Source organism: Ambystoma mexicanum, chromosome 12, assembly GCF_040938575.1.
Source record: "Ambystoma mexicanum isolate Mex_15411 chromosome 12, UKY_AmexF1_1, whole genome shotgun sequence".
NCBI classification, from domain to species: Eukaryota; Metazoa; Chordata; class Amphibia; order Caudata; family Ambystomatidae; genus Ambystoma; species Ambystoma mexicanum.
This window is the reverse complement of record NC_090936.1, coordinates 735,019,105-735,042,498: the sequence shown is the minus strand read 5'-3', so window position 1 is coordinate 735,042,498 and position 23,394 is coordinate 735,019,105. Positions and strand designations below refer to the sequence as shown.

The following is a 23,394-nucleotide window of genomic DNA, read 5'->3' as shown; positions in this document are numbered from 1 at the left end:
TGCACAGCTCTGGCCAACCTTCCACTCTGCTGTTTTTTACCTAGTCTCTGCCATTGCAAAAAGGGGTCCAGCCATAGATCAGTCGGGTACGGCCACCAATGGGAGGGATCCAGCCCGGACTGCTACGCCAGGTCCCCTCTGCACGAAAAAAAGCAACCCAGACATATTTCAGCCTTGTTTGGCCTCATCAGTGAGGTGCAGCCTGGTTCCCTATGGCGAAGCGAGAATACCCTTTTTTGGGGTGGAGCCAAGCCTGATTTGGATATGGTTCCCCCCCCCCCTTTGTAGTGGCTTGGCAGGCGAAGAAATGGTGATCTGGAGGGTTGCTCAGAGAAATGCCTCCGAGGTTAAGATTAATATCAAACCTTCCAGCCATCACCTATTTTGTTGCCTTGCTTACGTACTACATTAAAGAGCACTTTTTTTTGTGGTGTGCCTGCCTTCTGCAATGAGGGACTACTTCAGCTTGGCTGCTGTTCTGTCTGCACTTCATGGGTGCTCCACCCTGTAATCCCTTTTAATGCCCAAACTAAGCTTGCGACTCTTGAGACTCGTTGGGTCCACCAGTCCTACTCCTGGGATGTCTAATGCATTTGGGCTCTAGCCAAGTTGAGTGCCTAGAATTTAAACTACTTTATCAGTAGTCTTATACATAGTATTCTTTTGATGGGTTGCAAGATAAGCTTAAAGATTATTTGTTTAGGGAACACTGTAAAACTAATTGCATCTTTATTGTAAACTGCAGCAAGGTTAATGGGGTGAGGATGTTTTAATCCAGCCGACCTGTCGTTAAGAATCCAGAGGGGTCTTGAGTTTTCCATTTGATTACGATTTTAGTTGGGACATCGCCCCTCCTCTGCCACGCACCGCTGACATGTTGGAAGAAGTAGTCAAGTCGAAGCTTTTAGGATGTTAAAGAGGCAGCTGAGTTTTAGCATCACCTGGATCCCTTTTGAATCGCACATTTACTTTATAGCTCTTCATAATCACTGCCCTGATTCATGGATTATTTGCGCCGAAATAAATTGGATTTGTGTGCCATTCTGTCCACAAATCTTCATTTGTTAAACAGGGATTTGCGGGCAGAATGTCGCACAAATCCTGTTTTTTTGGCGCAAATAATCCATGAATCATGGATTAAATCTCCACCAAGGTGTTTGTGGGATAGGTTGTGAGCTGTGGAGGCTGGTAGGGTCTGTGCTGGGTTGGAGCACCAGTAGGATGCTGGGGACATGCAGTTAACTACTGTACATAAATTCATATTTTTAGCTATATGCTAGTAGTTTAGGCTGTACTTGGTTTGGGGTTGTTATAGACACCTATAATACTTGTATTTATATTACTATATTTTAAATGGAGAGTTGCTTTCACAAGTTAAAGTTTTTAAAGAGTAGGAACAGCATTAAGGTACAAACAACCACTTGATACAGTTACAAATTCCAACGATAACATTTGTGTAAATGCTCATTCATACCACTACAAACCCAACCTCTACACTCAAATGATATTCAAGTAAACTACCTGAATATTTGAATTTTAAGGTTGGGATTGATACTTTTGTGGAATGAGACATAGCCTAGTTTCGTGGTTGAATCCGTGGTGTTACAAAGTGGGTATTTGTACCATAATACATTTAAAGGGTGTGTGGTATTTATAGAATTCCGCTCCCAGCACATCATGCTTGACCAACATGTGATCGTGGGCGTTCCCTGTGCACCAATTAGCAAATCTGTTAAACCTCTTACTGCCGAGAAATGAACTGCCACCATCCCCATTATATGTGAAACAAAATGCACACGTTAGACTGAGGACATGTATTGTCTAATGGGTACATTTTTGACTTTCAACATGTGCATTTTAGCTTTTTATTATTTGGGTGTAGCAACTGTTACCCCTTACTTGATATTTGGAACCTTTAAGAGGTTCTATGGAACCCCTTCTAATTTAACAAATGTAATTCTTGATCTGCAGTGTGCAATTAGCTTTTTAGTCAGTTTAATAGTGCGTTGGTGTCCGCCTACTCTTCCCAGCCTCCACCGACTTAACCCCTCCGTTCATCACCACGTGCCCGCTGACACCCTACCTCCCATCTACCCATCCCCTCCAACGCCCCACCCCTCCCACCACCCGCTATCCCCTCTGAAACTCCTACTCACACCCCAACAACCTCCGTGAACACTCCCCACTCCAAAGTCAAATGCATCCTTTTTTAATGCCCGCTCTTTAGTGAAGTACAGACAGCATCTTCGACCTCCTCTCCTCTGACAAATCTGATTTAGGGCATCATCACAAGTTGGGTGGTAATGCTGGTGTTATTACCACCGGTGCTATTAGCCCTACCACCAAACCCCCGGCGCCATTAGCGCCGGATAATGGGTTTGGCGGAACGGTTAGTGCCCGTTCCCCATTAGGCCCATTCGGGAATTCCTCATTCCCCTTTGGGCCCAATGGGGAAAATTTGCACTATTACCGCTGTGGGATTTCCCGCCAGCGGTAATAGTGCCGAAAATCGGCATATTTGCCGCCAAGGCCATGATCCCAGAAATCCCACCCCCCGCCCCAAGACTACTCCCTCATCCCGCTCAACAGACCCTCAAGAGGCGGCGTGGCAGTCCTCTTCAAATCTCACTTCTCCATCTCACTTGTCGATTTGCAGTTATGCATTCCATCATGCGAATCCCTTCTTGTTAAACTTGCACTACCTCTGACTTTCTCCCAATCATATACAGACCACCTGGCTACGACAGACATTTCACAACCAACCTCTGACTCTGAAACCACCATTCAAGTAAATCACCCCTCCCTGACCATCCTTGGAGAGTTCAATATCTGGCTAGACATTCCCACCTACCCCATGACCCACTCCCTGGTCGACGGTCTTGATGCGCTCAACCTCTCCCTACATGCGAACGGTCCCACCCACTCTAAAGGACACACTATAGATGCTATCTTCAGCTCCCATGTTCTAACCTATCTAGCTGCCCCCTTACCATTCATCTGGTCCAACCACTTTGTCGTCCCTTTCTCCATCCACTCCTACCCCCTCGTTCACCCCCCCCCGGCATCCTCCCTTTCATCGCAAATGCTGAAAGAAACTAAAGATCGTTCCTCATCTAGCCGAAGCTCTTCTCAGACACCCTACAACACCCGGCCCTTACAGATCCATAACCATCGACTCCTTCGACTCATGGCTCAATGATTCACTAATTCCTCTCACCCCCTCGTGCCTCTGTCCCTTACGCATCGGGTCCCTTCCCAAATGGTTTACTCCCGAATGGCGAGCAGAAAAAACTAGGCTCAGCAGATCCACTTTCGCCTTGCACCATCGCAACTACAAACCAGAAATCCGGAATGCCAAAACAATCTACTACAACAATCAGATTCACAACTGTAGAAACTGCAGCAAAGAACTCCACAGAATAATATCTGAATTAGTCAAGCCCACTTGCACCGCCTCCCAATCTGCCCCTTCACAATCGCTGTGCGACTATCTCTCCCTCCACTTCTACACCACAGCTCTCGACAGGACGTCTTCCCTTAATAACAAACTGTCCCTCCTCTCCCCCCCCCCCCCCCCCCAACTACCGACCAATCCAACAACCCCACCTTTCTGCCCCAACCGCCACATTAGACTCCTTCAAACCAAACTCCAGAGAAGAATTTCTTGACCTATCTGCTAGCAAACCATCTGGTTCCCCCCTTCGACTCCTGTCCTGCCTCAGTCCTCAAAGAAATATTCTCGTCCACCTGCACAGGAGAACATGCAAGAACCATCCTAAACGACTCCCTCAGCTCAGGAATCTTTCCCGATGCCTTCAAAATTGTGTTAGGCATAATCATATGCAGTACCCTTTGGGAACACTACACACAATTAAGACTACAAGTGTAAGTAAAATTTCACCTTTGGTACAAGCCTGTACTACACAGTGAAGTGGTAGCGATGGCTGAGCAGCCAGACTTATCATAAGAGTAAAGTGAGCATTACAAGAGTTTACACAAAGGACAACAATTACTATGATTCAAGCAACCACTGATTCGAGGTTTCGGAGTAAAAGAATATACATTTATTTACACCATCAGTTCACTATCATAAAGCAGCAGAAAATCACAGTCTTAATATACTACAACAACACCCAATCAATTCTGGACAAGTTAAGCTCAAAATGAAGTGTGAGCAAAATAGCACTCCAGAAATTTAAAATGGAAGACAGACAATGTTATTCAAAATCAATAGCACCAACATGTTACAGGCAGGGCAATCTAGAAAAGGCTACTACAACTAGGATTCAAGTCAATAGGTCTGGGCCAATGTTGATGGTTCAGAGTCTTTGCCGAGGATCACACAGTTCAAAGTAGTTTGCGGTTAAGTCTTCGTCAATAGTTCAAAACGAAGTTGGTCGGAGGAAAAGTTATTCAAAGGCGAAAAGGTCAAGCCTTCGGAGAGGCGAAAGATTTACAGCGCTTTCACCCCAGTCGGACGAAACAGACGACCGAATTTGCACAATACCTTTAAAGAAGAATGCTGCAGCTGAGGCAGTGGTTCCTGGCAGTTCCTGCAGGCTCACGGTTCCTGAAGCTTCAGTCATGGGGACAAGGACGGTGGCTGGTGGGTCCTGCACTGCCCAGGGAAGAAGCCAGCAGTGCAGCAAAACAACAAATAAAAGGTGTTTTCCTTAAAACCCAAACTGGTTCTCTTCCCACTGGCTATCTGATCTAATGCAGCGATGCACAGTAAATTCAACCAGGATGAGAACAGTGTCTGGTCTTTGGCGAGCTGGTTGTTCCCACCAAGCTCAAGGGGAGAAGATTCCTTGCAGATCTCCTCAGTCGTCGAAGTTTCAGTCGATTCGGACCTGCAGCAGGGCTTCACCGGGTGTCTAGTAGTTGCAGCAGTCTTCCTTCAGCTTCTCGTTGGTCCGCTCATTCCAGTGGCGACTGCCTTCCAGTCCCAGAGACGGGCTTTTTAATGCACCAAATCCCCCATTCACACAGCCTGGCTGTCAATCACACAGCAGGGTGGATGTCCTGGCAGGGCAGCCACATAGCCAATCAAACAAGAGTGCGACTTGGGTCTCCAAAGAGACCCTGTGTGCAGGGGGCCTCAAACCCCTCCCTCGCATCCTGCCCACCCAGACACCTAGGTGCCTAAGGAGGGCTTCTGTGCAGAAGCCCACCAAGGGACGGCGAAAAAAGGAACCAAACCTGGTTTGGCGCACAGAGTAAAACACTAGAAAGACCTTTACACAAGATATGGCAAAACAACTCGACCGGACCAAGTAAAATTAAAAAAGTGGATTACCGAGTTTGAGTTTGAGGCTACCACCATAGCCTCTAATGGGGTTTGGGGTTTTCCTGCCCCATTGTATGGCCCCCTAAAGTTTGTCCTTGTTCCTGTTGGTTTTCCTGACTCTGATATTATTTTTGTGGCCAGAGGGACTTAAAGGTTTGCAGTGGCAGGGGGGGGGGGGGGGGGAGGGGCTAGGTAGACGTGTTTTCCTGGATGTACATCGTATTCTGAATTTACACCATACATTCACTTTTACTGCCATCTTTCACACGTCCTAAAATTTACTTTGTCATTAGAAGGGGGATCCGCCTATGGACTTGGTCCTGTTGGTGCCTATGGAGATCTTTTCCTAACTTTAAAACTCCCTTCACAAGTGGCTAAAATGGGACCCACCTGGATGTTTACATTTTTTGTTTTTCCCAGAGTTGTTAACCAAAGACTAGAACTGGAGTCTTTCTACATATTGGGTGAAAATGGAATGGAAGTGGATTTACTTTTTGTGAACTTTTTTTGCAAAGTCCTAGTCAAAGGGCAGCTGTGATCTCCAATAAAGAGAACAGGGTGTCTTATAAGGCATGACTGATCCAGAAAGGGAAAGCATTTCTTTACTTTAATCTTTGTATTAGAAAGTGTGCTCCGGCTTCCAGAGCAGATTAAGTCACTCTATTTTGTCTACTTTCCCTCAAAATAGTCAATTCATGATCACAACAAAGATCAGTAATTGAAAAAAATAGTATGCCAAACATAGCTTCATTAAAGTGTTGTTTGAAAATAAAGTGTAAAACAACACACCAATCACATCTGTAGATATCGCTGCAAGGCTGAAGAGGGGAGCTACTTTTTTGTCAAAGATCTGCTTTCCCCGTTGCTTTCCCCCATATGGATTAATGTACACGAGTAAGTGCTTCGGCCTTGACGCTGCAGAAAAAAACAAAACAAAAAGTCAGTGTATTTACAGGAGCAAACATTTGAAAGTGCAAGCTACGGACCAAAAGTCACTTGCCACATCAAATCTACACTTGCCCACGGGCACGCCATTTCTCACTCGCCAGGAGTGAATTATTACTAGCCAATTGCAAGTACACATTTTTGTGTCCTGTACATTTGTATATAACAATTTGTAAGTGGCCTGTGGTACCATTCTTAACAGCAACATAGGTTATCCATTTGACCATTTCAAAAGTACTCTCAGAAAATGGGGGAGGAAGGGCATCAGTGCTCCCACTACAGGTGAGACAAGCCACCTGTCCGATACAAACTAGATACAATGTCTTCCATAGGAAGCTACAGATTTATAACATGAAACAGTGAGACAGAAACAGAATGCCTAAAACAAGTTACGTTTTTATTAGTGCACTGGACCTGCTACAAGCATGTTAAAAGTAGATTTCCATACAACCTTTACTAGTTTCAATTTGAATTTTACGACGCGTTGAGGAAGACTAGCGATACTTCGGGCTTCTCTATTAGGATCAGAAAAATGTAATTAACCAAAACTCACTCTGTAAGTCAAGCAGTTTCTTAAGTGCTTGCATCCATCGGTTGCACAGCTGGTCATCATTGCACCAAAAGGTCACACTGCTGCACCGCCAGCGGTGCCTCCGTGCTCTTCGTACATAGTGCACTGCAATGGTAAAGACCATACATTTTGAAATACCAGACAGTGTGGTGTATCAAACAATGTACAAGCAGCTTACTACTGTTTTGAAAAAACAAAAGCGCACAAAAAAATCTATCCAATTGCAAATTCCACCAGCGACTGTGTACAAAGCGTTCATTGTTAGAAAGTAAAGGGGATGGCTCAAACATGCAAACTCATAAATGACATGGAAAGAAAGCCAAAATAGGCGATTTCAAACAACAAAGTGAAAGCACAACTATATATAAGATAAAGAAGAAAAATGGGAGTCAAGTAGGGAATTCTGCCACAAGGTATACTTATGTGGTACAAAGTGATTTCATTGAAGAATATTCACTGGACACAGTTTGCAATGCCCCATATTCATTGCAATGAAATCCACATACATACAAATGAAGACAAAACACAGAAACTAAGTTTGTGAAAGGAAATATTGATTTTGGAGGGGTAGTGGAGTCCTGTGGGCCGTGTCCTGCCGCATTTAGCAACCGAGATTAATTAAAATAATACAGTTAACAAGTAGAATTAATTGGAGGTAAACACGCATTGAAACTCATTTACACCACATCAAACAAACAACGTGACAAATAGCAGTTGGCAGATGACTGAACATTTTAAATCAAAGGTGGCACAAATTGTTTTAATTTGTAATCACATAGCTTAGAAGTTTCATACGTTTGCTAAGGGTGACAAACTGCAACATAGCTTCAGGAGTTAACCACAGCGATTAGCTTAATTAAATGGGTTGCTTTTCAAGTTATATTAATATGCTTTTAAACAGTGGCAAATCACCACAGTCATAGTTTGAGTCTCTACTCTTGTCTGTGGAGTGGTGCACTGTGCAGAAAATGTGCAAGACCTACATAAGAGAATCGGAAAGTGAGTAATAGATGCTACAAATACAGGGAGAGGGGAATGTGGCAGGGGAACAATGTTTTGATAGATATCGCATGGGTGCATGCCAGTCTTGGTAGGTGGACCACAGTTTTGCAAAAGGGAGGAGGCTGATCTACTAAAAATTGCTTTGATAATTGGGATAGGTTTCAAAAGCATGCTTAGAGAATTTCTAGTACACAATACATGGTTGGATGCATGTGGGGCTTGTAAGTGACTTCAATCTAGCAATCCCACTAAGTCAATGCCTAGTCTGGAATGCCCAATGGAAGCCCTTATTTATATATTTTTATGTCAAGTTCTTAAATCTGGATGATAAACCCTTATATAACGCCCTTCTCTTTGAATCCCCCTGACCTCACTGAGCAAAGAAGTAGGTTTGTTTTGCAAATTAAAAGGTTTATTGGAAAAATTAAACAATATATCACAATTTTATGAATGAATTAATATTTGATAGCATACTTATGAATTTAACAGTGATCAACAATGGATAATCTACATTAGCACAATTCCTTAATTACTTAGGAGTTGGTATAGAAAGGATAAGGTAGCAGATAATACTTTGTATGGTTTCAAGGAAAAGCAATGATGGAAAGAATGCAGCACAGAAATAAACTGGATATGGTTTCAACAAGAGATAATCTGATCACTTTTTCCTCACTCCCCCCCCTATGCAATATGAAGAGATGGAAATGAGAACACACAGGTTTTCAGGAATACAATCAAAAGCAGTTCAGTTCCCCCCTAGCAAGCTTAGAGCAACCGGTATGCTTTTAAACAGTCAAAAATACTTTTACATGTGAAAAATATGCTAAAAATGATTCTAATTCCCTATAGGAGATTCAGGGCAGGTGGCAGCTACTTTTAATAAGTTCACGTCAACACTAGCAATGAGGGATTATCAGGTTGAAACGAAATTCAGCAGGTGCAAGCAAGAAGCAGCTATTTTTGCAAGTGGTGAAATTGAGTCAATTTGCGGCACTTTTTCGAGTGTGTCGATCGAAATTACGGAAAAACTATAAGGAGTTGGGTTTGTTGGAAAGCTCAGGTTCTTAGCTTTAAAATTACAGTTAAATGTCGCTTCTAGGACATACGGTTCAGAAGATACGGACGTGTTTGTGGAGGTAGATTTTCAGAAATGAAGTCAAGATTTCAGAATGACGGATGACACTTTTGCAGCTTTGAAATCTCAGAATGGACACACGATTTCTATGCAGTTCTGGATAGGTTGAAATGGATGGGATAAGATTACTTTAAACTAAGAGATTGGTTCTGTACAGTTCTGCTGGATACTCACTCCTAGTTTTGGACCGGAATGGGCCTTGGACTGCACTCTCGCCACGGGATGGTCTCTGCCACTGGTTCTGCTCACAGCGTGGCCTCTGGTCTGGGTCTGGCACTGCACAGCGGTCTGGTCTGCTATCCGTACTGCACAGCGGTCTGGTCTTGTCGGCCTCTTGAACTGGACCTAACGGTTCTGGATACAGCTCTGCTTTCTTTGGATCTTGGTTCTGGCACGGGTTCTGGGCCAGAAGTGAACAGCACAGCCCGGGTGTTGAATAGTTTAGTTAGGTTGCTGGATTCTGAGGCCTGCTGAGAAGAGTTCAGCTTTTTGGGTTAGGCCCCTGCTTTAGGTTCTAGAGCTAGGTTCTAGAGTCTGGTCTCTGAATCTATCTGGAATCTGGAGTCTAAGTTCTGGAGCCTGTGGTCCTTCTGGACATTGTCTGGTCAGGCAAAGTGCTGCGCAAGAAAGTGGAAAGAGCAGTCCCCATCTGAGTTTCAGTGGTTCTTTTTATGTCTTTTGAAAGTGGGTGGGAAGGCTGACTTTCTATGCCCAACCCTCTGAGGATGCTGATAGGTTAAAGGATTTACTGTGACCTGACTGGAGAAGGGAATTGTGAGTCAGAATGAGTCAGCGTGATGCTATGTTTATGGCTTGACTGAAGTCCCTTCCCTTAGCATTTACTTAGAAAAACAATTTTTCATAATCAAACATCCTTCCCAGATACACAAGTTGTTGAAATTACATGTACACATCACAGATGAATTAAGACAGGTCTCTGTTCAACCCTAATCTTTCTAAGAGCTTGGGTGCAGAAGTGACATCATTTTGCGCTTTTGATGGGTTTCGCAATATTGGTTTTTCATCAAATCAGACACAGAGGTACACACCCTCTCTGGGCATATTACAGTACGTTTTGAGGTCTCTAGCATAAACACAGACGTTACAATATTAATAATTACAGAGCTTGGCCTCAGAACATCCTAACGCGTCCAGCTTCATCTCAAATTGCGGGTGCATTTTTCATATTAAGAAACTTGATACAATATTTAAAAGCAATTTAATAAAACATACATTTGCCTCCACTGCAGTACACCCATTTGTTTGTCCCCACCCCTAGAAACTTGGCTCTGACTCAGATCAGATGTCTTGCCTTCCCCCAGAGCAGTTGTTCAGGCACACCCAAATTAACATATTCTGTTTAACTGAAAGAGTCTATTGTCTTGACTGAGGTCAGCAGACCAGGGTGCCACTCTCCATATGATTAACAGAAACTTGTGATTTCTTGCCTTCTTGTGTGGAGTTCTGAGGTGGGAAGACTTCCCGGGGACAAGCAAGGCTTTGAAGTCCCAGCTAACTCAGATTCCTTTTCAGGTCCTGAAAAACAGGTCTCCTGTCAGAGTTTAGATCACCAGCGCCGGTCAGTGGCAAACACCGGTATTGCACCCATTTTTGGTAGCTGTCTTGAATTAATACATTTCAAAAAGGGGATTTTACTTGACGGCATATGATCCTTGCTAACATTGTATTGATGTGGATTCTGCAGTAGAGTAATGTAGAACACCCAACCAGAAGTTGGATTTTTCGTTTGGTGGTTTCATGCCCATGATTTTAGCAATTTTTGACATCAATTAAAACGGATTATGAACAGCACCATATTCCGTTGCACTGGTTTTGCTCTGTGTGCAGCCAAAGGATAGGGTCTGGCAATGGTCTCCTGTATTAACATTGACAGAGGCAAAAATGGATGGCAACCTATTTTTCATGTTTTCCCTGTGCATTTTTGGATGATTTCCGGCAAGCAGCATGCTTTCTGACGGCCATTATGTTTCCGCTGCCAGTAATGCACAATTATGTTGTAGGGCTTGGATGCGTGGGTGAAACATCCCACAGGCTTCAGGTTGTGCTCGAGCAATCCTGAAAGCTTGGCGTCTTATTTAGCAAGGCCTCTCTGTACACTGTACCACAGGTCACAACCCAAAATGTTTACTCTAACTGCCAAAGCTGAACCAAGAGTGGGAAAATAAAGAATAGACTGTGTATGAAGGTGGATGTTGTTGGTAACACAAGATAATGGAATCGGGTGGTCAAGAGAGTATTGTAACACATTGAAAAGCCCAGGCACTTTGATGTCAGAGGTCATTATGAAGAGTTTTTTCCATCTTCATGTCATGTTAAACTGTATTTTAGTGGACAGTTGGACCGGGGCAGTGAGCTATCAAAGTATAGTAATGCATACCCATTGTAAGGGATAAAGAGTAAGACTCGGACACAGAGGCATGTTGAAAGATTGTTATGGACTTTTGTTTCCAGAAAATAATGAGAAAGGATGGGGGGAAATCCCATCTATCCCTAATCCCCAGGTTTCCCAGCCTCAACAAAATGTAAGAATATTCAATTCAACACTACAGCTAAGTCAATGCCTAGTCTGGGATACTGAATGGAAACCCTTATTGATATATCTTTATGTCCAGTTCATGAGTTCTGGATGACTACCCCTATATAACACCCCTCTCTTAGAATCCCCCTGACCCCACTGAGCCAAGAAGTAGTTCTTTTTTTGCAAGTTTAAAAGGTTTAAAAGGTTTATTTGAGAAATAAGACAAAATATAGATACCACGCTTTTATAAGAAATAATCGATATCGCCCTTATAAATATAATGTTAATCAACAATGGGTAATCTGACACTAGCACACTTCTTTATAATCAACGAGGAGTTAGTATAGGATGATTCAAGTAGCAAAAATACTTTTATGATTTCAAGGGAAAAGCAATGAGGAATAAAATGCAGTACAGAAATACTTGAGATGATTTTAGCAAAAGATAATATAATCACTTTTTCTCTGGCAATTCACCCCCCTCCCCTATGCAATGTAAGACATGGAAGTAGATGGAAAGAGGAGCACACAGTTCTCAGGAATGCAATCAAATACAATACGAAATTCAGTTCCCCCCCCCCAGCAAGCTTAAAGAAAACCGGTATGAGTTTTAAAACACAGGCCCAAGTGCTTTGAATGTGGTGGCAATGAAGTGAGAAATATGCTGAAAATGCTTTTAATTCCCTTTAGGAGGTTCAGGGTGAGTGAGAGATACTTGGGATGAGTTCAGGCTCACTTTAGCAATGATTCAGAGATGGTGATTAAGAGGCAAACGAATTTTTAGCAAGGAAAGAAATGACTGCTGATGGTTACACGTGGCTGGATTTTTAACCAAATCGCAAATCGTGGTAAAATTCGTGAGTGCGTGAATCGTGATTGCGGAAAAAGTATAAGGACGTCGGTTCTAGGTTTGTTGGAAAGCTTGGATTCTAAGCTTTCAGGGGAAAGTTAAACCAAGTTCCTAGCCCAACCGGTTCCAGAGATATGAACGATTTTGTAAAGGTCGTTTTTCGGATTTAAAGTAAACTCAAAATGACAGGTGACAGCTTTGCAGCTGCAGAATTGACAAATGACAGTGGTGCAGCTTTACAAATGACAGGTGACAATTAGGAAGCAGTTCTACTTAGGTTAAATAGATTGAATTATATTACTTTAAACTAAGAGATTTGGTTTTGCCCCGTCCTAGCTGTACTCACAATATATTTGGAAGGCCTGGGTCGTGCCACAGATCTGTCAGGTTTTGGACTTCGGTTCCGGTCTCGCCACGGACGGTCTCTGCGCACAGCGTCTGGTCTCTGGGTCTGCTGTCTGGATACAGCGGTCTCTGCACAGCTCCTGGATCTCTGCACTGGTCCTGGCAAAAGTTCTTGGCAAGGGATTCAAGCAGCTTGCCCGGCTGTGAGTAGCTTGCAATGATTTGAGGCCTGCTGCAGAGAACTCAGCTTGTGGTTTTAGGCCTCTGATTTAGGTTCTAAAGTATATGTTCTAGGTTCTGGAGTATGTAGCTGGAGTCAGTCTGGAACTGGTATCTTCTGGATGTTGTGTGGTCCGGCAAAACGCTCCGCAGCAACTGGATTTCAATGTCTCTACCTGTCCCAGCAGTCTCTTTTTATGTGTTTTGAAAAAGGGTGTGTGCCTGGGCCTAGCTAATCCTGCCCCTCTCTACTTGTCATTGGCCCAATTCTCCCCTCTCCCATGATTGGGGGAAGGAAATGTGAGTCAGAGTGATGCTGTAGGTTTTATGGGTCAGAGGATCCTCCCCTGGTCAGTTTGCCCACAAATCTATTTCTGACCCAAATACATATTTATCAGATACACAGTTGTTTGTCATTGCATACACACATCATGCATTAGTGATGGGAGGCACTGTTCCGACCCTGGCGTTTCTAGGAGCTTGGGTAAAGAAATGGCCACTTTTTGCGCTTTTTAGTAGCTTTCCCCATATCGTATTTTTCTCCAAATTTATACAATTGTGTGCAAGGCATGTGGGCATTTAGATAAGGAAGTGTCAGATTTTTAACATGCATATATATAGGGTAACAACCTCTTTTCCACTCGTAAACCCCCAGATCATACCACCGGGTCCTAAAACCTCTTAAAATGCGGGCAGAAAAATCACAAGAATTATGGTATCATTTAGATAATTTTGACAAGTCCGCACCATGAGTTATACATCTTTCTTAAAATCATATTCTGGCCAACAGGGGTGTGTCTTCCCAGGTCACATGGTTGAGAAACCAGTTTGCCCAATTTCTTTAAGCTCAGCCTGTTCTCAGAGGGGGCTGCCCCTCCCCGTTTCTGCCAAGAGGAAGCCACTTTACGACCTCCCCTATAAACCATCTGCCTGAGTCAAGGAAGGGCTTTGTTCAAAAGGAAGCCATTTACGACCCCCCCTCCCCAATAAACCATCTGCCTGGGCCCTTTCTTTAGTTTCTTGCAATCCCCTGGTAATTCAATCAGAGAGTGCGTGACCTCCTTTTGGCAGGGGCAACAGAATGCAGCCAGGCCTGGGAATGCATTTGTTGGGCAAGCCCCCACTCCTGTCGGGGGTAGCTGTCTGGCAGAATTCCAGTTTCCTTAAGCCAGGTTTCAGCTAAAATGTCACTTTTTGTTCCCCAGTTTAAGTCAATACAATTTTTACATATGCAGCTAGAATGCTGATTCTAAGTTCAAAACTATGACATTTTAACAGTTACAAACTATGTGACACTCAGAAGTAGGTCACTCAGTTAATTTAAACATTTCGGTTTTGGTGGTTTTAATCCAGTTTCAGTTAGGCTGCTGACATGCATAGCTCAGCCAGTTTTGTTATGAACATTGTTTTGGGCTCTTCATCTTCCCAGATTTTGTATGCACACATACTTCATTCTGCCAGATGTCCGCTGGTGTTCAGTGAGATTTTTGGATGTGTTGCAATGTTTGAAAATAGGCATTTTGAGCTGGCATTCAGAGAAACCAAAGGTAATTTTAAAGCGTTTTTGAGCTAACGGGCGCTGCTGTTTTACCTTTGGCACCAATTCCACTCATGGCACCCTGTCCCATCATGCTGGCACTGGTGGGTGGCAAGTTAGGCAGACATTTTGGTGTGTGCACAAACTGCTTGGTTCTCCTGGATTCTGGCGCACATGTGGGCTTTTTGGCCATCTTGGATTTTCTAAGCCCACAGCACCAAATGTTGCAGCATGATAGCTCAAACGTGGGTCAGGACACCCAACAAAAACTAAGGAACGTCTGCGTCAGGATGTTAAACAAAAGAGTGTCCTGTCTTGTGTCCAAGAATCCTAAACGGACCCTTACACTCTAAACTCAATCGAACGTGCACAGGGGTTTTTAGTTAGCTATATACTTGCTTTAAAAGTTTTCAACATAAAGGTTTAAGGAGTAGAAGAGAAAGGTAACAAAGGTTCTGCCAGGAAAGTGATCTGTCTTGCCCTAGAGCCCTTCTGGCAGTTCAAAAAATATATTTTCCTTATGGTTTCCACCATATTGAAAAGGGCATAACTCTTCCTCGAAGTTCCTTCAAACATGCAGTTCTTTCAAATGTTCAATTTCTCACACTTTATCCACTTTCCACCCATCGTATACATTCCTGACAGAGTATTTTGTGAGTTTATATCCTTAAAAGGGTTACAAGTCTTCCTTTTTGTATCCACAACGTCAGGTTAATTTTCCTTCGCACCTCTGGTTTACTCCCTGGCCAGGATATCACTTTACTTCGCTTCTCTCATCTGGTCTACTCTCCTGCTACAATATTTTTTCACTCCTCACTCCTTGTTTACTCTACTGACAGGATACTGTTTCACTTCTAAAACCTGGTTTACTTTCTTGCCAGCATACGGTTTCACCTTTCACTCCTTGTTTACTCTCCTGCCAGGATATTGTATCACCTCATATTCCTGGTTGACTCTCGTGCTAGGATATGACATTAGTTCTGATTTTATTCGCCTGGTGCACAGAACTGCCAGGGCTTTTCCTCTCTCCATTCACTCTCTCTCTCTTATCCACTTCATCACAGTACTCCAAAGTTGAGTCACTGACCCTTTGTATCGAAGTCTGCATCAATATTATTTTCCCCTTTACATTTTTCAAGTAAGGGGTCCTCAACCCTTTCTCAGCACTCATTGTGTGTATTTCAGTTCTTACCTTCACTTCTTGGGCTTCTAACCGTCTTTCAGCATTATCGATAGGTTTGTCAATTTCTCCTTTTAAACACTTGTATTCTGCCCTACTTTCAATACCGTTTGTATATGATTCTCTTCCTCGTTTAATACACTGGATCGCTGACCCTTCTTTCATAAAGTTCTCATTCGTATCTGTGTTTTTAATATTCACTCTTGGTTGCCGTACTTTGTCAATTCAATGCAGCAAGCAATTGCAGACGCTCTGGTAACCCATTCATTCTCATTGGGCTCACCGGGTGGCTCTGGCAGTCCTCGCATCTCCCTTTCAGCTTCTCTGCTGGTCCACTAACTAGGTGCGAGTCCCGTCAGCCGTTCCACCTTCCCTTTTGCTTCTTCCACTATGGGTGTCTTCCATGGTTCCCAGTCACCAGGCTGCTTTCAGCACAATCTCTTTGCACGCCGTCCTCTCTTGCCTCAGTGCTGAAATTTACAGTTTGGTTGTCTTTGGTGTCTCATTTGTCATTTTCACAAGCCGCTGACAGCCTCTGACTGCCACTCTCTCAGCCATCTTTCTCTCAGCACTCAGGATCAGCTGTGGCGGTTTTAAACTTCCCAGGTACAGTGAGCCTCCTTCAAAGACTAGAACGCGGCATTGGCTTACTACCACAGCTAGTCATCTCAATTACATCATCTCTCTTCCTCGTTCCAGTACTAAAATGGGGGGGCATATAGAGCAATTGACTGGAAAACCTTGGGTTTCTTCGTCCACACTACAGTAAGCCATACAGGTATGTTGAAAAGGAATATGGATACCAAGTGGTATTTTGACTGCCAGGTTATCTGGGTCTATGATTGCAGATATTATATTTACATTACAATATATTATACCAGAATATTCAAAAGGCAAATGGGTGATATTGAGCGATATAGGTGAAGGGTTATTCTGATCTTCAAATGCTTTTGTTTTGTCCCTTTCGAAGTTAGTCGCTCCATGTGTGGTCCTCCTGTAGGGTCCGAGTCAGGTAGCTTCTGCCTTTCCCTGGCCATGCAAGGGAAGCTTCCCACTAGAGAATCAGTGACACTAGTGGCAGATTTGTCACACCAGCTACACTGAGAAATGATATTCTCAACTCCCTATGCAGACAGTGTTTATTAGACTAGGTGATAGGTGGCGGTAGTTGTGTGATGAGCATGGTAGGAAGGGATAGCATATCAGGATGTCTGCCCTTTTGTATGCACAGACAGTCTGGCACCCATATGTTCTACTAATATGTTACCTGTTACTATGAGGCTATAAAATTGTTTTGCTTGTATAGCACTTTGGTTGCTAAAATTAAAAGAAAAAGTGCTCTCCAAAGAACATAGACTAGTTAGAATTTGCAATGTACAGTTATATGTTATTTCTTCCCTAGATGGAAACTGAGTTTTGGATTCCATTTTATTTTGCGTCTCCTTCTCTTTACATTTATGGCAGGAAATCATCCCATCAGCTTCCTGTACTCCCCTATTATTCCCCTCCAGCTATTCCTCGACTTGTCCAACTATGTATGTTTTTCAGCACTTTCAAAATGGGATTTTATAATCCCATTTGAAAATCTGGGATTTTTAGTCATTTTGTTTAACCCTTTTCAAGAAACAACTAAAATAAAAAACATACACAAAGCATTACTACCATTCCCTGAAGCTTTGATAATCTGATCTAGGAATCACAACCCCCATTTCAGGATTAGCACGTGAATTGGGTGCAATTTTGCATGTGTAAATTACAGATCACAGATGTGGTGTTCCTGCAGATAGCCACCCCCAGGGTCAGAGTCAGGTAGCGTCTTCCTTTTCCTAAGAGGCTTCATTCAAGGGAATCAGTGACTAGGTTGTCAGATTTGTCACAGACATTAACCTCTTAAGTGCCATTGAGGTTCCCCCCCCCCAGTGCCAATGGCTTATTTTTAAAATCGCGGTATTCGCCGTCCAAACCTGCCGACATTTCCCCCCTCATTAACCCCTTAAGTGCAACCGACGAGCTGGCTCGTCGGTGGCAACCTGGAGCGGTTTTTACCGACGAGCCGGCTCGTCGCTGGCATTTAAAGGGTTAAAATGGCTATTGTGTTTTCATATAAATAACTGCAGTCTTTGTGAAGCTGTTTTATGAAAGTGTATTAGGAACCTCACAACAGGAGAATATATATATGTTAAAGGATATTTGTACCATGCACTATCACCACCAGAGTGGTCCCCTGGCGCTCTAGCAGCTCTAAAAAGGGAAGGGGGGGTGGGTTAGTGGGAATAAGCTGGAAAAGTGCAAGAGAGCAGTGATGTGCTGTTGGTAGCCTCAACCGGTGGATCTGTTGGTTGGAGTTGGGGTGTTTTACAGTCAGTAGACGTTGTGTGCTGTTGGGCGAGTCTATGTGTGGTTTGTTTTGTTGTTGCAGTGTAGCGAGGTTTGTGCGGATTGTGGTGTTGTAGGCTTGTGGTTATGTTTGGTTAGTGTTTGAGAGGTGTGTGCAGAGGGGTGAGATTGTTAGTGGATTGGTTAATTGGCATTGCTGTCCTTGCAATTATGTCTAGGTGTGACGCTTGCTATCATTCACTATTCCATCTAAATGTGGCATATGGTAACATTCACATTTCTATCTAGCGATGAAGGCTAAAGCTGAGAGTTCCATCTAAGTGTGGCACATGCTAACATTCCTCATCCTATCTAGGTGTGACGCAGGCTCAAAATAAGAATTCCATCTAAGCGTGGCAGTGCTAACATTCACATTTCTATCTAGATGCGATGCAGGCTAAAGTTGAGAATTCCATTTAGGTGTGGCACATGTTAGCATTCACATTTCTATCCAGATGTGATACAGGCTAAAGTTGAGAATTCCATCTAAGTGTGGCGCATGCCAACGGCCACAATCCTATCTAGAAGTGAAATAGGCCAATCTTCACAGTTCCCTCTAGGTTTGGCACTAATTAACATTGGCCAATTATGTTAGTATGTAAAATGAGGCAATATTTACAGTCCAGCCATGAATAGATGTACACTGGTGGTCACAAATCTTAAAGTATGCATAAGTCTATGGCAGTCTGCATTCTGGAAAGGTAGGGTAGAGGGGCAGGGGCTTTCTGGAGTAGAGTAATTGCTCTACACCCCACCCATGCCACACTTACAGTTTTTGTTGTTGCCTGTTGACAGCTGGCTTCATTGACTTCCCCTGCGGACACCTGCGGACACATCTTGGAGCCGCCAATGTAGGAGCCGCCCTTTGCCTTGGGGCCCTTAGCCGAAGTGGGCTGCCGGGCAGCGGGCTGCCCTGCGGAGGCCAGGTATGTCTATCAGGTGGCCAATCATGGTGGGGGTGGGCGGGTTGATCGGCGGGAGGGGGTGGGAAAGCACGGGAAGCTGTGAGGGAGAGGGGACAATGCTGCACTCGGGCAGCACAAATGGAGACCTATATATATATATATATATATATATATATATATACATATCAGTGCCTGAGCACATTATAACGGTCTTATGTGAAAAAAGTCAAGTTGCCAACCACTAGCCATGCATAAATGCCACTTGCCCCTGGGATAAATTCCAGCCATCCACGTTGAAACAGCACACCACTGTTTACTCATCAAGCATGGATTATCACTTGTAGTAGCGAGTGCAAATTATGTGGCTTCTGGTTCAGATAAAAATGATGTCTTTTATTAAAGAAATGGTTCTTGGTATTTATACCCCAGTGTCTAGGCATTCATCCACAATCTGTGAATCAGTGTAGAATGACCCAGTTTCAAACATTGAAGAGCATTCTTGTTTGCATAGAAGATCCTGTTTACAGTTACATTCTTGGCATTTCACAGACTTCGGTCACAGGCTTGAATTAATAAAAGATAGTCACTTCAGCGAGTTTCCTTTATAAACACTCATTGCACTCTTGCTGGGGTACAACCATCTCTCGTGGACTTCAAACACTGGCGATTTATCGATTTAACTATTCTACAAAAGAACAATTTATGTTGTTAACAGTGGAGAAGGCACCTATGTGATTCTCTTCCCTGCAAGTGAGCTTGTTTAGCTTCCTTTATAATAGTTAAGTTAGGAACATCTTCTGTCATGCAGACTGCTTTGCCTTTTGCTGGTAACGTAACAATGGCGGCATATACCTGTGAAGCCATGAGGCTTGAACATTTGCTGCCATTTTCCGCTGCAAATTTCTGCTTCTTCTGCGGCGATGATCTCAGACACGGGTACAGAATGAAAACCTGCAAGCGAAAAACAAAAATCTTTTTAAAAAAAGGAGAAAATGTGGTATTTTTTGATGCAGCCTTAACACTATACAATGTGATTCCAAAATATTGCTTTGAATGATAACCAGGAAATTAGAGAAGTAAAAAGAATCGCAATAAAAAATGTGGCTTGGAAATAAGCCTGGCAGATAAATGTTTGCATCAAAGTATAATCAATAAAGAAATGCGCAAAGATTATAGAACAATGGGTTGAATTTGACAAATCATATGATTTTAGCGTGTAAAATTGAAAGTAGACTAGAAAGAATAAAAATTATGTTGTACACCTCAATATCTGCGAGTTGCTTAGAACATACACACAAGAAAATTGACGTACAACTTGGTGCTTGTACAACACAAACTGAAACAAAGAAGATACTAGAAACACGCACTCTGCATGAAGTTGGACCATGCAGTGCTTCACACAACTCAAACAGAAGGCAGACAGAATCACGAGAGACATTGGTCACATTGAATAATAAACACGGAACATAGATGCAACATTCGCAATTGGGAACTCTTTCGGGAATTCGGGTAAAAGACATAATTCTAGAAAGCACTTTCTAAATTGTTCTCCTTGCCACAGAAAAAGTGTCAGAAATGTGTGCGGGATATTCTCCTTGATCCCCAAATCAACAGACTGCACCAGGTTCAGTTAAGCTGCACATAACACTGTACAATCACTTGAAGCGTGTGTTTTGGCAGTGCTCCAAGTTCCGCATGCTAGCTACTTGCCATTACAGTCAAATGTCATCCGTCTGATCATGCTGGTCATTTCTGCCTGCTCCTGCGTGGACTTTTACATTTAGTTACCATGACATGTCCGGTATATTTGGTGCTTCCGCGGAAGAATGACAACACTTAGTCGATTTCCTCAGGATTAAACTGTGATTTATCAGGTGAAGACGTTATGCATGTTTTTCTCTCTCACAAGACAATAGGGGCCTGCACTTGGGCATTTGTAATAAGATAATGAGCCTACATCGGCTTGCGTGAAACATCTTCGTCGGGCCCATTTATCTCTTTCGGTTTTTGCTGTGACGTATATTGTTCATCACACACTTTAATGGTAACGGCAATGTTTATTTATAAACCGCCTATACATAGCGGTGTTCCAAAGCGCTCAAGGAGTGTGGGAACACAGGGAAAAAACAACAGTCGCTCAGAGCCCTTGAAATTCGGAGACATAACGGTCGGCATAGGCAGAGTAAGTGAAAATGATACATTTAACAGCTGTGATACAGCAAATAGGCCCGACAGTGATTCTGTGCTAATCTTTGCCATGATTAGGTGCTCTCTGCAGTCCAAACAGTGGTACACTAGGGGCCCGGTCACCCACTCCTATTCCAAAAATAGTCCATGAATAAACAAAAGAAAAATGGAAATGAGGCAGGTAAGCAACGAGGAAGTTATTTCACGCAAAAAACAGATGCGGGCTCCGATGTTCTCATGGGGGATAGAAGAATGAAGGCTCCAATTCTCTTATACAGAATACAGATAAAAATAACAGGTTATTGAAAAACAAATCAAATGTGTACTGATTTTAGTGGGAAGGAGAGTCAAGCATACCATAATCGCATGCAAAACAATCTCATCTGCAATCATAGAAAATGGAGTCTACACTGGCCCAATCAATTCATCTCATGTAAAGGATTTAAACACATGAAACAGTCACTGAAGGTGCTTGTTGACTTCCCAAACCGCAGTTATTTAGCAGCATTTTGCCCGTTCGCAAAGGCACTTCTGCACCAGAATGGGAGCAGGAACGATGGTTTGGCTTTACAATACCTGAGGATCTGGTTTCTCTTTGGGTGGGCATCTATCTCTTCAGTCTCTGCAGGAATAACAATGATGTGGAAATGTGGATTGCTCCGAAGCTGCCAACCGCAAGCTACTTGGGACAACACTGAAAACAGGTCTAATTATGAAAGAAACCTGTAGAATACATCATGCTTTAGTCACAGCATCCAGTCCTAGATTCGTTGCTTCTATGCAGTAGCTACCAGATTTCAGTACATGTTCTTTTATCCTGAAGCTTCCATGGGTGGGATGCCGTAGCTAATCATGACCATTTAAATAAAATGGTCAAACGTTCCAGTGGCCGCAACCCCCTACCTTAACACATGAAAGGCAAAATGATTGCATAGTGTATCTGCAGGCCATGAGATGTGTTAATATAATCTATAGTGACAGAATGAAGCATTATTGCTCACAGCAGCAAGCAGTATGTTATGTTATTTGGCATTTATATAGCGCTCTATATATATCATTGGTATGACCTCAAAGCGCTTGTTGGTTGATCGCCCTCAGGGTCCGTAGTCCGGGTTAATTGAGAGAGTAGGGTATCATAGGGTGCACTCATTATGTGTGCAACTGATGCAATTGGTTGATGGTAGCGGCATGTTAGCAATAGGTGTGATGGTATTGAGATCATTTGAATGTGTGCAGTCAGGAGGTTGGTCTTTATTTGTGACTTGGTACCTGCTCTTCTTAGCGCAGAGGCTCAATGTATGGCCCCAAGCGAACAGGGGGCGCAAAGGAGTTCTGAGGGAGCATAAGAGCCTGCAATGCTTAGCAGCCGTGGGCAATAGGGGGCCGAGTGCAGTAGGCTGTGGGTCAAGAAAAATCCAAAAACCGGCTTGCGCTGCAGCACAATGCTCCGCCGCCAACTGATGTTAGTCTTTTTTCCCTTTCCACTTTCTAGTGGTGATATGGAAGGGAGGCACTGATTCAGTAGTGAAGCAGGTAAGGCATGCAGAGAAGGGAATCAGAACGTGAGCCAGGAAAGTGGAAGTGGCAGGCAGGTGAATAGAGAGGCGGCAGAGACGCATAATAGTTGTAGGGAGCACTTTTAAGGGCGCTAGTGGAAATGTGTGACACCCAGAGTAATGACTTGTGTTTTGCGAGACATGGAGTTCCATGGCCGCGCTGGAAAACTCTCGGTGCCAACTACATGTTAACATATTTGGTAGGATACCTATCAATTTAGGTTACATTTTTCCTTATGTCTCAAAGTTCATTTGTAAGTTATATTGTCCCTTGACATGTTTATTTGTAATGCAAATAGAAATGATTGGGCTTTTTTTCATGTCTGCACGGATCATGATATACTAACCTCACCAGTAATTTACAATCCTGGTGATGTTCGTGCTTTTTCTACATGTAGCTGGGTGGAAGAGCGCAAGGATGGTATTGATTTCTGCTACATGCAGAAAATGCACATGCAACAACATCTGCACTGATTTGAATGAGGGCAGAGGGGCTAGAATTTGCACGGAATTCCACCTAGTGTCTGCATTTTCAAAAACCACAGAGAACTATCGTTCTACATGAACAGGTCATCTGGCAGGTGGCATTTACAAATGTTTTTGTGAATGGGTTTACTTTAAAACAAAAACAAAAAATTATTAGCACTCAGTTGAGTGTGAAACGCGTTGTGTGCGGGTCACGCGTACCGGCGTCCTGCCTCTGTTTTTGCCACTGCTCCCCAGCCGTAATTTATGTATTTTTGTCCATTTTTCTGAGG

General features: G+C 43.3%; 1 protein-coding gene across 1 annotated transcript in view; it reads right to left on the bottom strand.

The window, feature by feature from the left end:
• Window positions 1-23,394, bottom strand: part of CERK (ceramide kinase) — a 679,079-nt gene that overhangs the window by 445,646 nt on the left and 210,039 nt on the right. The window contains 3 exon segments of the mRNA XM_069629241.1: window positions 6,080-6,205; window positions 6,789-6,911; window positions 19,746-19,844. Of these exon segments, the coding sequence (XP_069485342.1) occupies window positions 6,080-6,205; window positions 6,789-6,911; window positions 19,746-19,844 (348 nt within the window).